This window comes from Podarcis filfolensis (genome assembly GCF_964270895.1).
Source record: "Podarcis filfolensis genome assembly, chromosome: 4".
In the NCBI taxonomy this organism is placed as follows: domain Eukaryota; kingdom Metazoa; phylum Chordata; class Lepidosauria; order Squamata; family Lacertidae; genus Podarcis; species Podarcis filfolensis.
This window is the reverse complement of record NC_139607.1, coordinates 25645618-25662151: the sequence shown is the minus strand read 5'-3', so window position 1 is coordinate 25662151 and position 16534 is coordinate 25645618. Positions and strand designations below refer to the sequence as shown.

At 42.1% G+C, this 16534-nt stretch overlaps 1 protein-coding gene across 3 annotated transcripts in view; it reads left to right on the top strand.

Moving 5' to 3' along the window:
- CARS2 (cysteinyl-tRNA synthetase 2, mitochondrial) overlaps positions 1-16534 on the top strand; it is a 43871-nt gene that overhangs the window by 17810 nt on the left and 9527 nt on the right. Inside the window, exons 10-16 of one of the 3 annotated variants that reach the window (XR_014547229.1) lie at positions 567-633; positions 990-1128; positions 4813-4936; positions 9799-9897; positions 10964-11224; positions 13180-13610; positions 14644-15070. Coding sequence is in view for 1 of the 3 variants with exons in the window: in XM_083610715.1 (XP_083466841.1) it covers positions 567-633; positions 990-1128; positions 4813-4936; positions 9799-9897; positions 10964-11224; positions 13180-13242 (753 nt within the window). In the remaining 2 variants the exon portion in view is untranslated. Of the gene's footprint in view, positions 1-566; positions 634-989; positions 1129-4812; positions 4937-9798; positions 9898-10963; positions 11225-13179; positions 15071-16534 lie in introns of those variants that run through there. The other 2 variants (XR_014547228.1, XM_083610715.1) reach the window with 2 other exon arrangements.

Here is a 16534-nt window from a genome sequence, read left to right as displayed (position 1 = left end):
TTCCCACTTTAAATGAAAACTCAAAATTCCTTGTCAGATTCTGCCGCAATCAGTGCTCGTGGAAACAGGCATCGCTATCTGCCTTGATATAATCCTCTTTATGAGGTATATAATAGCAGAGGGTCGGGAGCTTTGAGGTGTGTGGAAGGACTTGGGATTGTGTTTGTTAACGAAGTTCTTCCTGTTGTAAACTGGAAGGTCTGTCCCAAACGTGCAATCCCAGCCCTGTACGCAAAAATTTAATTCATGTGAGTATTGAAGGCTGAATGATGATCATGATGATGATTTCCTTTCTATCACACCTTTCCTCAAAGTTGCTGAAGGTGGCCTGCCTCCTCCTCCATCCTCACAACTCTGCAAGGTAGGTCAGCCTGAGACGCTGTGGTCTTCTAAGTCCTAGCCCAACACTCTGACCACTAACATGCAATCTGGGATTTTGCAGCATGTCGGATTCTGTCATGGAGACTATTTTCCATTACTGGTGATGTCCTTTATGACCCACTTATAACTGTTATTTATAAGGAGCACTAGAGCTTAATGTGTATTTCTTTTTCACTTGTCTTTAGGATTTCCTGAAGAAGTTCTCACCTGATCAGTTTAGGATGTTTTGCTTACGGAGTGGATACAGATCATGTAAGGAAAACTCCTTTGAGTAGAGATGGACTATCCATAAAGTCATAATTAGGTGTATGCTTTGTGTGCACACTTACAAGGCATATCTTTTGGGTTGGGGATTTTTTTTTTGAGAGTGCTATGATTTTGGGGGGTGAGGGGTTTTTTTTGTCTGTACTCTTGAACGTCAAATCAATTTTCAGATGTAGCCCTGTGTTGGCTGGTGGTAGGAAGAGTGAGGGGGCCGTTAAATCCATCCCCACACCTGAGCCACGTGAGATTAATAGTTTTTAATAGTAGCATAACCATTGTTCTCTGTTTATATAATAATGCTGATGCTTTGATGGAACAACATAAAGCTGAATTTATTTTCCTAGCTGTTGAATACAGTGATGACAGCATGAATGATGCAAAGAACGTTCTTCAGACAATCTGTTCTTTTGTGAGCAGTACACATGCCTACATGAAAGGACAACTTTTGTGTGAAGCCGTTAGAGAAGATCTACTGTGGGAGAGGTGAGTGTGAAGGCCTGTTGTGTTGTGTGTTATTGGCCTGGTATGTGATAAAATCCTGAGAAGTTACCATTTCAGCTGGTACACAACAAGTGCCTTTATATGCTTTCCCTATAAACGAAGTGAGAAAATAATCCCTGCAAGTAAAAATGACAAGCACACCAGAGAAAGAGGTTTTAACTCATCCTGTTCCCGGCATGTTAGGTTTTTTTTGCTTCCAGAGTACAGTATTGTTTTTTCCTCCCAGCTGTGTGTGTATTTTGACCCCTTCTATTTTGTAGTTTAGCCTTCCTTGAGTTGTCTTTGCTTTGATTAATTAGCATACCCTGTTCACTTTTCTCTTTTAATAGTTTTAAAGAGAGTCCAGGCACAACGCAAGGCTGTCGCATATTTCTTCTATTGATTGATTATATGGTCATGAATCAAAATCTATTCAGTTGTATTAGCGAAAAGAGCCATATTCTCTGAACACCAGCTTCTGACGCTTCGTAATTTCTTTTCCAATAACACATAAATCTTTCCTATTCCTCAAGAAACAGATTTATAGATCTTCCTTCCCCAAGTTTAATAACATATATTATCTTCAATAATGCTAATGCCTTCCAAATTTTAATGAATTGGATGCTAGGAATTGCATTTCTACTCTGGCCACTTGCAGTAGCCATGTTTGTGGAGATTAGGAGTATCAACCGGGCTTCATTCTCAGTTTTGGTGGGATCCAATGATACAGCCGCAGGTATGGCTGTCTTTATAGATAGATAGATAGATAGATAGAGAGAGAGAGAGAGAGAGAGAGTGTTTTCATTTTTCTACATATCAATTTTTTTAAAAATTCAAACTTTGAAACATCCAATGACTTCCCTTCTTCTCCTTCCATTGCATTTATTTTAATGCCGCCAGCATTTTGAGCTGTGTACAATTATTTTCCATATATTCAATAAATATTTTCCACTCTTCTCTAAATATACGTTCTTCTTGCTCTCTTATTCTGTGAGTTAAACCTGCAAGTTCTGCATATTCTAACATCTTAAGTTGCCAATCCTCTTTTTCAAGGAACCTCACTCACTTTCCATTTCTGGGCCAACAAAACACGGGCCGCTGTTGTTGCATACATAAATAAACTTTTCCGGGACCTGGGAATTTGTGTCTGGGTTATTCCCAACAAAAAGGACTCTGTTTTTTTTGGGAAGGTAAATTTAAACATTTTTTTCAGCTCATTATAATTCAGGCATAGGCAAACTTGGCCCTCCAGATATTTTGAGACTACAGTTCCCATCATCCCTGACCACTGGTCCTGTTAGCTAGGGATGATGGGAGTTGTAGTCCCAAAACACCTGGAGGGCCGATGCCTGTTATAATTCTTTTCCCAATATTACTGTACTTCACCACACATGGAAAAAGGTTCCTTCTACTTCTTTACATTTCCAACACATAGCTGATTCTGCTTTATACATCTTAGTCAACCTACTGGGAGTTAGGTACCATCTGTGGATTATTTTTAAATAGTTCTCTTTCAGAGAACAACACGCAGGAAATTTCAGATCACTTTTCCAAAGTTTTTCCCAGAGGTTTAGGTCTATATTGTGTCCTATATCTATTGCCCCATGCGTCATTGATGCTGTAACTAGCTTGTCATTTGTTTTCCATTCTAATAAGAAATTATACATTTTAGACAAATGTTTATCCATATTTTGTAACCATTCTTTTTCAAATTGTGAGCTTTGGTCTGAAAACCCTTAAAAAATAATAATCTACTTTAAACGTATCATATATCTGGTGGTATTGTAACCAACGCGTAACATGGCTTCTTAACTTCTCCATAGGTTTCAGTCTGGGTTCTGCAAAGTCCAGCAATTCCCATTGTCTATCCATATTAACTCTCTTAATTGTAATTGCTCCGATGGGTGATTACCATAAAGGTGTGTTTTCCTTTCTAGCAGATTTTTATATTTCTCCCAGACTCTCTGCAAATTCTTCCTGAGAATGTGGTTCATAAAACTCTTTCAGATTTTAGCTTCCCCATACCAAAGACATGCATGCCGGCCAAATTCCTGAGAGAGGAATAATGAGGCAGCCTGCTGCTGGAGTGCGTTAGAGCCCAGTGACTGCGGCTCGACCGCCGGGATGGCCCGGCTCCTAACGGAACTGAGTGGGCCCGTTGGGAGCTTGCTTTGGTCACTGCAGGACCCCGTAATGTCCTGGCCGTCCCCAGGACTTTCTTTGGGGTGCTTGTTGTCTCTGAGCTACCCCAAAACTCCCAAAAGCAGCAGCCGGGTTGCTGCGATAGCGGCACTGGCTTCCTTCTCTCCTCGCAGCAAACCGGAAGTCCAGCAATGGCTGTCTTAAAATGACTAGAATGTTAGTGTACGTTTAAACCTATACATTCACAAAGATCATCCGGAACTCTGAACACCCACATATTAATGCTAACGTTCTCCACTCAAATAATGCAGTGAAAACGTAACAATGATTAGCAGAAGGGAGTTTGTTCAAGCGGGCTTTTCATAGAGCATCAGTTATGTGGCAGAATATTGCCCAGCAAGCCCCTGCCATTGGTTGGTGACAGCTGTAGCCATTCGGATTTTTCTTCCCTGTTGATGCACACCTTTGGTATAGAAATGGCATATTTCAGGGCCACCACTAGACGTGATGGCTGCAGAAACGTTTTCAGAACCTTTATCTGTCCTTTTTTTTTTTTAAATAATAATTTTTATTAAGTACAAATTAGAAAACATACGTATTTACAACAAAAGAAAATACAAAAGAAAAAGAAAATACATATAACCAAGGGAAAAAATTAGAGAATACTTTGTCTCTTTTCATATTTACAGTTATTTATACCTCTATAAAATGCTATTCACAATAAAGGAGTGAAATGAAAGATAAGATATCAGAAAAAAGAAAAAAAGAACAAAGAAAAAATAACGAAGTAAAAGAAAAAGATCATAGGTGAATTTTTTTTTAAAGGAGATAAGTATTCACTATACATAGCCGTTTCCCATCTATATTTATATTGTATAATTTCATCTTGTCCTTATCTACCTTAAATAAAGTGTGTGGTTTTTTTTAAAAGACTTCCACCGTTTGCCTTATGCATTTTTAATAATCCGTTCGTCAGATCCTCTGTTCTTCATATTTTCCCTTTGGATTTCCTTAATGTCTCACTTTGTATTTTTTATATTACACATAAGATTATTCTAAACACAACCAGATTTTTGTAGTCGGGCCCTGGCTTTGTAAATAATCATTTAAGAACTCCCATTGCTTCATAGCCATAGTTTTGGATTTTCTCCTTATTATATCCGTCAGTTTTGCTAGTTCCAGAACCTTTATCTGTCCTAAACGCACGTACAGTGTGCCTGGAAGATGGGCTGCAGAGAGGTAACAGGCAGCAGGAAGTCTTGTAATCTCCCATTCATTTGTCCCTTTTGTTGTAAGAAAGGTATCCGTCCTCCTTTAATAGTGATTTACCAATGGCACTTGATCCAGCTTGTGTGAAGCACTTTTGCTCCCCATGGAAGAGTTGGAGCAGGAACTTGGCCGCCTCCTGATGAAATTGTTGGTCAAACTACTTAACCTGGGATACATCCTGCCAAAAGTGCATTTTAACTAGCCAGTCGGTTTACATCTGGGGCTTTTCTAAAAAAACAACACTTCCGTTATCTTAATTTTTTCCCCTTCTCCAAGGCTAGCCAACACCAAAGCAGCGGTGAAGTCTGCGTGTGCCGATGACTTTGACACCCCCAGGGCTATTGGTGCAATTATGGACCTCATTCACCATGGCAACAGGCAGCTGAAGGCCGTCACTAAGGTAACCTGTTAGGAGACGAAGATCAGAAACCAACCATTGTCTAAACAGTTCTGTACTGACAGGTTGGTTTTATCATTTTCCTAGGCGAAACTTGCAAGGAAAAATAAAGACAAATGATTCTCTCCCCAACCCTCTGCCACATCCCAAGACAGGCATTTATACAAACTGCATTTCTAGGATCAGAAACCTCTTTTGCTGTGTTTCAGAGCACCAAAAGTTTTATTTCCTTCTTGCTACTTGGTATTCTTAGGCAGCTGAAGAACTTTTACACGAGCCTTTTTTCTTCACTAATCACACCGTTCAGTTATGTATTTACAGCTGTACCTTGGTTTTCGAACAGCTTAGTTCCCGAACGTTTTGGCTCCTGAATGTTGCAAACCCGGAAGTGACTGTTTTACTTTGTGAACTATTTTTGGAAGCCAAACGTCTGACGGGGCTTCCGTGTCTTCCGATTGGCTGCAGGAGCTTCCTGCAGCCAATCAGAAGCCATGATTTGGTTTTTGAACGTTTTGGAAGTTGAACAGACTTCCGGAACAGATTCTGTTCGACTTCCAGGGTATGACTGTATTTATATGAGAGAGAGAGAGAGAGAGAGAGAGAGAGAGAGAGAGACAGACAGACAGACAGACAGACAGACAGACAGACAGACAGACAGACAGAGACAGACAGACACGGAGGAGTACCCAGGTGATCTTTTGTAGAAACTGTTGTTTTCCTGAGTTTATTCTGTTCTTTCCCCTTTTCTTGCCCAAATGTTGGCTTGTTGCAAATTTAAAAGAAAAATAGCTTCCAGCACAGTTGTAGTGGTGGAGATTTTCAGGTGTGAACTGACTGGCACCAGGGCTTTTTTCCAGCTGGAACTCGCCGGAACTCATTTCTGGCACCTCTCAGGTGGGCGCCATTTCCATTATAAGAGAACAAGGCAGGTATTCATGGTGAGTCCTGGCACCTCTTTTTCTAGAAAAATAGCACTGGTGTCAGCGTGACGGACATAGTATCCAGGTGGAGCAGAGTGATACTGAATTTGGAAGTCAGAGTTGTCCCCTATTGGTCACTAGTGGTGGGCTTTGCTGCAGAAGAACCAGGAGGAGTCTTGCTCCAAGCCACCATAGACAGCTCATCCCTGTTGGTTTGCTTACAGACAGAGCAACATGTTGCTAATATATGGGGGCAAGATGATGAGGCACAGTGACCACTGTTAGTATGGCGCTAGGATTATATTTACACACAAAAAAGTTTTCCTCCAGAATGGCATGTAATTGCCAGAGAGGCTGTAGGAAGATCGGGGATTTATGTATTGTGTTGGGAAGGCAAACTTGAACAGGCAGAAGTGCTGCCCTGCTTGTGCAGAGCACTTTGGGGCCTCATCATGGAAGAAACTACAAGCAAATGCTTTTTGGTCGGTCAACTTTTAAGCCTATCTTTATGCCCATTAATGTCTAGAATTGGTGAGTTAGTTATTAAACGGCACCAGATATTCAGGGAGTGTTGAATACTCTGCCCAAGGCAAAATGTTGAAATCCGTGTGTGTGTGTGTGTGTGTGTGTGTGTGTGTGTGTGTGTGTATTTTGGGAGAAACTGCCTGCTTCCTACTTGCTTGATACCCTTCTCATTTTGAGTCTAATGGGTAAAGTCCTAAATGGCCACTACTTCTGGAGCACTGAACTCTTTACAGTGGTACCTCGGGTTACAGACGCTTCAGGTTACAGACTCCGCTAATCCAGAAATAGTACCTCGGGTTAAGAACTTTGCTTCAGGACGAGAACAGAAATCGTGCAGTGGTGGCACGGCGGCAGCAGGAGGCCCCATTAGCTAAAGTGGTGCTTCAGGTTAAGAACAGTTTCAGGTTAAGAACGGACCTCCGGAACGAATTAAGTACGTAACCCGAGGTACCTCTGTAGTTCCATGCTTACTGTTTTTAAAGTGCCTTTTCTGTAAGCCACTTTAGTGAGCCATCTGATTGCGTTAGTAAAGTTTTGTCTACGTACAGCGCACAAACACACACATGGTTAACTGTTAACAAAAGAACACAGCGTTTTGGTTTTTTTTAAAAAGTATTGAATCTTGGCAGTATAGATTCTAGCTCAGTGAATACCTGCATGCAATCCATCATCTGTGACATTATTATTATTTCCTAATGTTTTGCCCCCTGTTAAATTGATTACTTGGAATTATGATCTTCACTAAGGCGAAGTTGCTTCCCTCCAAATCTTGACTTGCTTGAGATCTGTTATGTAACCAAGGCTGTATCGTAAAACTCTCTGCAGATATTTTATCCTCCCCACTCACCACACAAGCATTGAAAATACAAAAATCCTTCACTATGTTTAGCCAGGCTCCGCAATGAGAAAAGCTGGCCTCTGTAACCTCTATAAAATGTGCAAATGTGTACAGACTAGTGTTTTGACTGCTAAAGATGGACGAGTAAAGCTGGGAAGCCCCGTTTGTCTGCTGAACAAAATAGGAGTCTTCAAATGCTCTTGAATTTCTGTGGTTTCAATAGGTATGGCTTCCACACAGTTTTGTGCATGGCCTTTTCAACAGTAAAAGCTGGAAATGTGTGTGGAGCACTTAGATGGAGAGCTGAGTTTGGCAATGCTAGATGTTGAACCCAGTGTTAGTGCCGTTGCACAGAACTGCAGAATAATAATAATAATAATAATAATAATAATAATAATAATAATAATAATAATAAAATTACCTATACCCTGCCCTCCCCAGCCGGAGCCGGGCTAAGGGTGGCTAACACCAGTAAAATTACAATAAAAACATAATGGGGGGGGGGGACACTCTCACACACAAAACACCAGTTTATTAAAATACGGGTTAAAATACAACTTAAAATGCAGCCTCATTTTAATGTTAGCCCATAGATCAAAACTATAAGGGTCGGGAAACATAAGGGTCAGACTGAATCCAAACCAAAGGCCAGGCGGAACAGCTCTGTCTTGCAGGCCCTGGGGAAACATGTCAAGTCCCGCAGGGCCCTAGTCTCTTGTGACAGAGTGTTCCACCAAGTTGGGGCCAGTACTGAAAAGGCCCTGGCCCTAGTTGAGACCAATCTAAGCACCTTGCGACTTGGGACCTCCAAAATGTTGTGATTTGTGGACCTTAAGGTCCTCTGCGGGGCATACCAGGAGAGGTGGTCCTGTAGGTATGAGGGTCCTAGGCTGCATAGGGCTTTAAAGGTCAAAACCAGCACCTTAAACCTGACCCTGTACTCCACCGGGAGCCAGTGCAGCTTGAAAAGCACTGGGTGAATATGCTCCCAAGGCTGAGACCCCATGAGGAGCCTCGCTGTAGCATTCTGCACCCTCTGGAGTTTCTGGGTCAGCTTCAAGGGCAGCCCGGGATAGAGTGAGTTACAATAATCAAGCCTGGAGGTGACCGTCGCATGGATCACTGTGGCCAGATCAGGGCGAGAAAGGTAAGGGACCAACTGCTTGATACGGCGGAGATGGAAATATAATATGGTGATGGAAAACATTTTTTGGGATGGGTCAAAAGCTACATTCCCTTAAGGATAGTCAGTTAGAAGAGCAAAGGTCAGTGATGAGGAACACAATTCTTTTCTTCCCACTTGTTTTCTCGCCGTCCAGTGTGCCGGACAAGGGAAAGAACGGATCACTCTTGCTAAATCTCTGCACTGATCACTTGCAAGGGGCTTTCTCCCTTGGTTCTTCCATGTGCTGGCTTCCCTCACCCCCACATTTATCCCTCTGTGCTCCCCATGCCTCCATTGCAGAATAATGGAACACAGTCAGCCCTATTTATAATACATACACGCTCACACAGTCTGATAATGTAGCTTTCTTTGTTAATGACAACCATGACCTCATAATTTGGCAAAAGATGTAGATGTAAAATACTGGATGGAATCATAGAATTGTACAGTTGGAAGGGGCTATCAGGGTCCCATGGAGAGCCTCAAGGTCCATAAATAGCAACACCCTAGTGGTCCCGGGCCCTAAGGAAGTTAGATTGGCTTCAACCAGAGCCAGGGCTTTTTCAACACTGGCTCCGGCCTGGTGGAACGCCCTGCCTCATGAGACCAGGGCCCTGCAGGATCTGATTTCTTTCCGCAGGGCCTGTAAGACAGAGTTGTTCCGCCTGGCCTTTGACTCGGAGCCAATTTGATCCCCTCCCCCTCTTTCTTTTTCCTTTTTCCTTTCTCCTCCTGTGATGAGGCTACATTTTAATATTTTAATGTTTCATTGTTTTAATGTTGTATTTTAATCTTGTTTTTATGTTGTATTCATTCAACTTGTTTTTAGTATTGCTTGTTAGCCGCCCTGAGCCCGGCCTTGGCTGGGGAGGGCGGGGTATAAATAAAAATCATTATTATTATTATTATTATTATTATTATTATTATTATTATTATTATGTCCAACCTGCTACAATGCAGGAATTTTTCTCCTAACTTGGACCTCGAACCCACAACACTGAGATTCAGAGTCTCATGCTCAACTGCCTGAGCTTATCCTATCATCTTATCCAAGAAGCCTTGGAAGGTATTTATTTCTGAGCTTTTCCTAGATAATGTACATGAAAAAAATCTCATAGCAAGAGCTGCAGGAGGGAGAGTGGCTTCAAGGAAATGCCTTGCTGTCCCGAACTTTGCCCCTAGGCCTTACAAGTGCGGCCCGGCTTACATACGAGCGGCATTTTGTTTTCCTAAAATCATCTTCTGCTGCTGCTCTATGGCTAGTTACTGCGGTTAAGAAGTCTTCGCTCTTGGAAAGGAGGTTTAGGCAATCTAGCAGATAAATAGATTCCCGCAGAGTATTGTTCACTTTCATCTTTTGTCCGTGAGCGGAGAGATGTTATCGTTACCTCAGCTCTTTTGTGTGTTTTGAAATCAGGAAAGTGGATCGCCTAGGAGCGCTGTTGTGTTTGGAGCCATTCTCTCCTACATCATGGAATTCCTTCACACAACTGGGATCACCCTTGCGGAAAGACAGGTAGGAAACCACCCCACTTACCTGAGAGTAAGCCCCATCGAATTCAAGAGGACTCCGAGGAGCTATAGTTAGGTGTTGTAGGGTCAGGTGTTGTAGGGTCACAAAACCAGGCTTTTGACAAACTGCGTGCCTGGTCCCTTGTCCTTCCGAAAAAACATGTTTTCAGCTGATTCCATCTTTATGTGCATATAAATTTTTATATGTTACTCACCCTAACAAAGGGCAGTCCCTAGGTGATTTAGAGTCAAGTTTGTTGTTGACTTCTTCTTTTTAAAAAATTAAAATTTTTCTCCTACCTGATCCTCTGAAATCTATCTGGATTGATACAGTTCCAAAGCACCGTGTTAGTCTTTGGCTTAGAAACCAAAAACAATAAGGCTGAAAATGAGAAACACTAAATAGGATGTATTTTCCTTTTCTGAATGTCCTGATAACTGTCTCTTAATGTATTCATTTTAGTTGTGATGTAGTTGACGAGCACCTGGTGTCCATTTGGTTTTAGTTACTGCAATGTGATTGTGCTTTGTTTAACATTGCTTTACTTGGTTATGTGTGTTGTTTTTTTGGAGCAGGAAGTAAAAACATTTATTTAAATAAAATCAAACCATTAAAAACATTCATTTAAATAAAATCATCACTACCTATCAGGACCAGTGGTCAGGGATTATGGGAATTATAGTCAGAGGACAGCTGGAAACCTGGTTTATGGGGTGAAATACACACCCATACAAATTACCTGTCATCCTGGCTTAGATGAAAGTTCTGCACTAGTTGCTTTCCTTGTAGGATTTTTTGTTACATTTGAAGAGGGCCTTCACTGTTTTGTTTTACTTTTTAACAAGATATATATACCCCTTAATCAAGAATAATATTATTTGTTTAGAAATGGCAATCAAAACAGGCATAATTCAGCCCATTTTGTATCTTATTTAAAACTTATTTTAAATACAAATGTATGCAGTTAAATTACATGTCTGGGTACTCCTGGTGCCGTTCTGGACATGCCGCTGGCTTCCTGTGTAAGTGTATTGCATGTTGGGATTGAATTTGGGTTTTTGATTTATAGGTAGCTCCAGAAAACGAACATTCAGCCATGCTCTCCAATGTGATAGATGAACTGGTGAGCTTCCGAACCAAAGTGCGCAATTTTGCCCTTGCTGCACCCGAGGCTGCGGGGGGCGTGTCCGCAGATGGCGCCCCTCTGTCGAAAGAAGCCCGGCTGCAAAAGAAAACCGAAAGGCAGCAACTGTTGAAGGACCGAGCGCCCCTCTTGCAAGCGTGTGACAGCCTGCGTCGAGATCTAGCCATATATGGCATCGACATAAAGGTTTGCCTCTTTCTCTGCTCAAATCCTCCTTGCTGAACATTGGTGGCATATCTCTTCTGTGGGTTGTTTTAGGAATAGGGATTTATTGTGATTTTTTCTCCCTTCTTCCCACTCCCCCCGCCCTCTGGAACAGGCAGCTTTCCCCCTGGCACCCTAAATGGTTAAAATACAGTAGGAGCAACAGTAGATTTAAACTTGAATGGTCGTCACGTTTGGCTGAAGCCAGCAAGTCCTTATTACTGCCCTGTGTAGCTGCCTTAGCGGTTCTCAGTGGAAACAGCTGTTGAGCATTGAAGAGCCTCTTTTGTTCTATAGAGCCCTTGGGAAATTTTTAAAATATTCAAGCACTCCTGTAGTTGCATTGTGAAGGCAGAGGAGTGGTGCTGGCTTTGGGAAAAAGTGCTCCACAAAGTTTACTTGCCCCATAGGTACTAGCTGTGTTTTTCTTACCTGCCATGCAAGGAGTATGTTGGGGGGGATGTTTGTAGATTTTAGAAGAGTAAATAAATGTGCAAAAGTGCTCTGTTATTTTGCATACGGTATTTATTATGAGTAAGTTGGGTTTCTGCGAGGGAGCTGTGATGATGGCAAAAGCAACCTGGGTTGCAATCCAGCGAAGGCAGATTGGGGGCCAAAAATCTGGCCGAAAACTTTGTGTACTTGGTCCAATCTTACGTGTGGACTTGCTCATGCCGTGCTGAGGGTACAAACCAGGTGTAAAACAGGAAGAGGATAGTTGTAGCAAGGTCCTCCTGGTTTCACAACCGAGGAGGAGGACCCAAAAACCGAATGTTTAGGTTTATTCTTGTTAGTCGGCGCTGTGGCAGCACTGCCTCAGAAAAGCTTAAGCCATTTCAATAAAATAATCTTGGTCCTGTATAACTGAAGGAGCATCTCCACCCACCATTGTTCAGCCTGGACACGGAGATCCAGCACGAGGGCCTTCTGGCGGTTCCCTCACTGTGAAAAGTGAAGGTACAAGGAATCAGGCAGAGGGCCTTCTTGGTAGTGGCACCCTCCCTGTGGAATGCCCTCCCATCAGATGTCAAGGAGATGAGTAACTATATAACCTTTAACAGACATCTGAAAACAGCCCTGTATAGGAAGCTTTTTAAGGTTTAGTGTTTTGTTATGTTTTTATATAGGTTGGAAGCTGCCCAGAGTGGCTGGGGCAACCCAGTCAGATGGACAGGGTACTACTACTGCTACTACTAACAACTGCTAGCAAGTCAACATGCTGCTGATTTATGGCACAATCCTATATATTTTTACTCATGAGTAAGTCCCATTGTGTTCACTGGGTCTTACTCCCAGGAAAGTGTACATAGGATTGCAGCCGTCATCAGGGAAGCATCTTAGAAACATGAATTGTAACTGCTATTCCATTATCGCAGATGAAGTGAGCCTGTGAAAAGATGGCGATGAGTCTAGGGCAGGGCGAGGGAACCTGTGGCTCTGCAGTTGTTTGCTGGACTGCAGCTCCCATCACCCCGACCCATTTGCCATGGTGGTTGGGGTTAGAACATCTGGAATCCCCACAGGTTCTCTCCCATTGGTCTAGGGCAGAGCTGTTTCACGACGCAGTAATTCAGTTTTGCATCGTTTTGTGACACAGTAATTCAGTTCTGCTAGCAAAACCCCTTTCCAGTCCCGGGAGGAGCATGGGGAGCGTTTGTGCGACACACCTGCACACTGCAGCCAATACACTAATGTGTTGCAACACAGTTTTGAATGCTCTGGTCTAGAGCAAGCCCGTATGCCCACATTTGAAGCCAGAGTTACAGTCCTGTGGGGCCTACTTTGGAAGTCAGGCCTATTGAACAATATAGCATTACTTCACAGCATGAAAAGGACTGAGTAGAGGCTTTTCCAATTCATATTTGAGTTCTAGAAGTGGTTTGTGTTAAAGGAAATGTGAGTGTTTAACACACGCTCCTTTTTTTGTATTTATGCAGGACAGAAGTACTACTTCTACATGGGAACTTGGAGAGCCCAGTAAGGAACGGGAAAAGAGCTGATAAAAATAAGAAGTACAGACTAAGTGACTTACTACTGTGGCGATATAATGGATTTTAAATTACCCTGGCTGAGAGAATCCTCGTCCTTGAATTACTGGGTGGCAGAAATAATTCTTAAAACTGCCTACTTCAAATTTAAAAGCAAGAAGCTTCGCCTGTTTTCTGAAAAGATTTGTGTTTTGGGGGGTGTGTGGTGGGGAGGAACAATTGCAAATCTGTCATTTATTACAGCAGCCCTCCTGTATTCTCACTTACGGAATCCTATGACTCTACTTCAGCACCTCAAGAGTTTAAACACTGCTTCAACTACGCCATCTAGAAAATAGAATTAAGTGAAAATACCATTGTCTGCTGTAGTGACACAAGAGGTGAGTTGGCTTAAGTTTGCTTTTACCAATAAGTAGTTGGTATCCCTTGGCATGGAGAGGTAGAAGGCCTCTGCCTCAAAAACAGCACAGCCTTCGAGAATAACTCAAAAGCTTAAAGGCACTAGGATTTAGATCAAAAACTCCAGGGTTCGGAGGGAGGGTGTTTTGTTAGCAAGATGCTGAATCGTACATAAACCCTTTTGTATTGTAAGAACTGCAGTTTCATGTTGCGGTTAAATGCTAATCCATGCTACAATTTTTCTATATATCCACTTTCTTCCACATTGGTGTAAAGTGTTCCAGACTAGATTCAGTCTTGTTTCAAAGTTGCTGGCACCAAACAAGCCTGTTTATGAATTATGGGTCAGGCAGAGAGCAATCTCTGCAGAATTCATATCTCCAGAAGTACCTAGAAGGTCAGAAACATGGAAGGGTTCCTTATTCCAAGTCAAAGCATTGGCTTATATAGCTCAGTCGAGTTAGCAGGTGTCCTATTGATCTACAGCCTCCTGCTAACCAGCCTTTACTTGAAACATCAGTGGCAGATATTTTTCACCGCATCAAAGCATTGTTCAGAAGTAGAAGGCTTCTTTTTAGCAATGCTGGTTAACAAAATGCCATTTCGCTGATTTTTTTCGGAGCTGGACTTTGTTCGAATGAAGATTTACAGATAGAGACTTGGATCTAATTTCAGGCCAGAAACACACATCAGTCTTTGTTGGTAAATAATATATAAAATACTAATCCAGAACACCTTGCAGTAAAATATCTCTTTTCTGCTGGGTTTCTCTTAAACATTCAGCAGGGCCTTTTATTTGCTGCATCAGCTGTTCAGATGAGAAGGGATTGATGAAGACCAGGGCATTTAAGGTAGCGGAGATGTGGATTCAGAAACAAGCTTTTTGCATGCCCTCTACTGAGATGAGGTGTGGCCTCCATGCATTTCAGCGAGATTGTAGGGACTATGCTGGCTGACCTGTAAATCTTTTAACAGATGGCAGGGACTGGTGCCATCTTTAGAAGACAATTTCAGGTTTCATGCAAGAGTGTATAAAGAGTTTTAAATATCAGTGCACAAGAACACTTGAACATTAAAAGGGAAACAGGACCTGGGGGTTAATGCAAAGCAGCGCTGGAACATAAAAGAAAAGTAACTTGCTTCTCTACTTGAGGTAACTTACAAACTATACAAGTCTCCTACTTTTCTTCTAAATATAAACTCCAGGCAGGACCTTGGAATTTGGAAACCAGCCATTTTATACTAGCCTGTTGTGAACCCCAACAATACGAAGTGCATTTTTGAAACTGATACCTGTATGTAAATGATGTATTAATAACTACTGGGATCTGGTTTATTTCATGCCTTGATTGTCCCCTCTATTATAATCTAAGGCAATTCTCTCTGTCCCTCACCCCACAAGCATTATTCAAAGCTTGGCTATTAAATATTTTTATTTTATTATATAAGATGTATGGATTTTAGCTAGTAATGCAAAAATGTTAATAAAAAGTGGAGAAAAATACCTAAGACACCCCGCCCCCGCCCAAGAAGAAAGCATCCTGTAGAGCCTTACTAGTTAAAATGTAAATGAAATCACTGAAACTGTGTCCAAAAAGTCACCATATTATTTAAGGTTGCAGTCCTGGGTACACAGACCTGGGATTAGACTCCATTGAACTCTGCTGGTCTTAAGCGAACTGCAGCTGAAATGCAGTTTGCATTTCAGAATGCACTTTTAGCAAATGCTCTTGTGCCAGCTGAAATGCAACCTTTGCTTTTTTGATATCAATGCCATTTCAAAACACTTGATCTAAGCTTTAGGCTGCCAGTTTAGAGCTGGAAGACATCCCTGTGCTGCTTTATTCTTTACCTGCAAGCCAGTCAGTCTGTTGTGGCTGATCAAACACACTCACTTTGCAGATTATGAACCTGAACTTGTGACTAGAAAAATGAAAACCTCTACTTTAGCTTGGAATGTGTTGGGTTCTGTCTAACAAAGATAAGCTCCCCTTCCCAAACATTCCTTGCAAGTGACTTGCTCAGGGTCCTGCATCCGCACAATTTTGAGGATTTGTGCTAATGATCTAAGCCACCCTTTCAACAAGGTGCCCCTCTAGATGTTTTGTCCTCCCCAACCTTTGCCTGTGGCCAGTGAAAATAACTGTAGTCCAAAACATCAGGAGGACATCAGGTTAGAGAAGACCCTGGTAAACAATACAGTGGTACCTCGGGTTAAGAAGTTAATTCATTCCGGAGGTCCGTTCTTAACCTGAAACTGTTCTTAACCCAGCACCACTTTAGCTAATGGGGCCTCCTGCTGCCACTGCGCTGCCGAAACACAATTTCTGTTCTCATCCTGGAGCAAAGTTCTTAACCTGAGATAATATTTCTGGGCTAGTGGAGTCTGTAACCTGAAGCGTATGTAACCCGAGGTACCACTGTAGTTGCAGGTTTGCCTTATGTTCATCTGTGGAGGGAAGGGATCGTTATCAGAGCTGGGAGGTTATAATATTCACGGTGTGTGCATTGGCGGATTCCTGCCACAAAAAATGTTAGGTGTGCAAGCTACTGGTATTCATATTTCATTTCAACAGCATCAGAGAGAAAAAACCTTGGAACTGAAAATAGGACCTGCAGCTAAGAATGTGTAATACAGTAAGGGAGACAGGGACTTGCCCTTATCACCCCTACCTTTCATGAACGCTTAAGGCATTGACTGGAGAAATGTCCTCTTACAACTTAGAAGGATCTGCAGCTGGTTGCCTTCATTTTTGTCCTCCTGGAGAGATGGAAATAAATCTACATCCTTCAACCTGACAGTGCTATGTGCAGTATAATAAGCTGTTCAACAAAATATTATTCCAGATTACTGAACAAGAACCCTCACATGTCCCCTTGTCAGTGGAAAGATTGGCACTCGTTG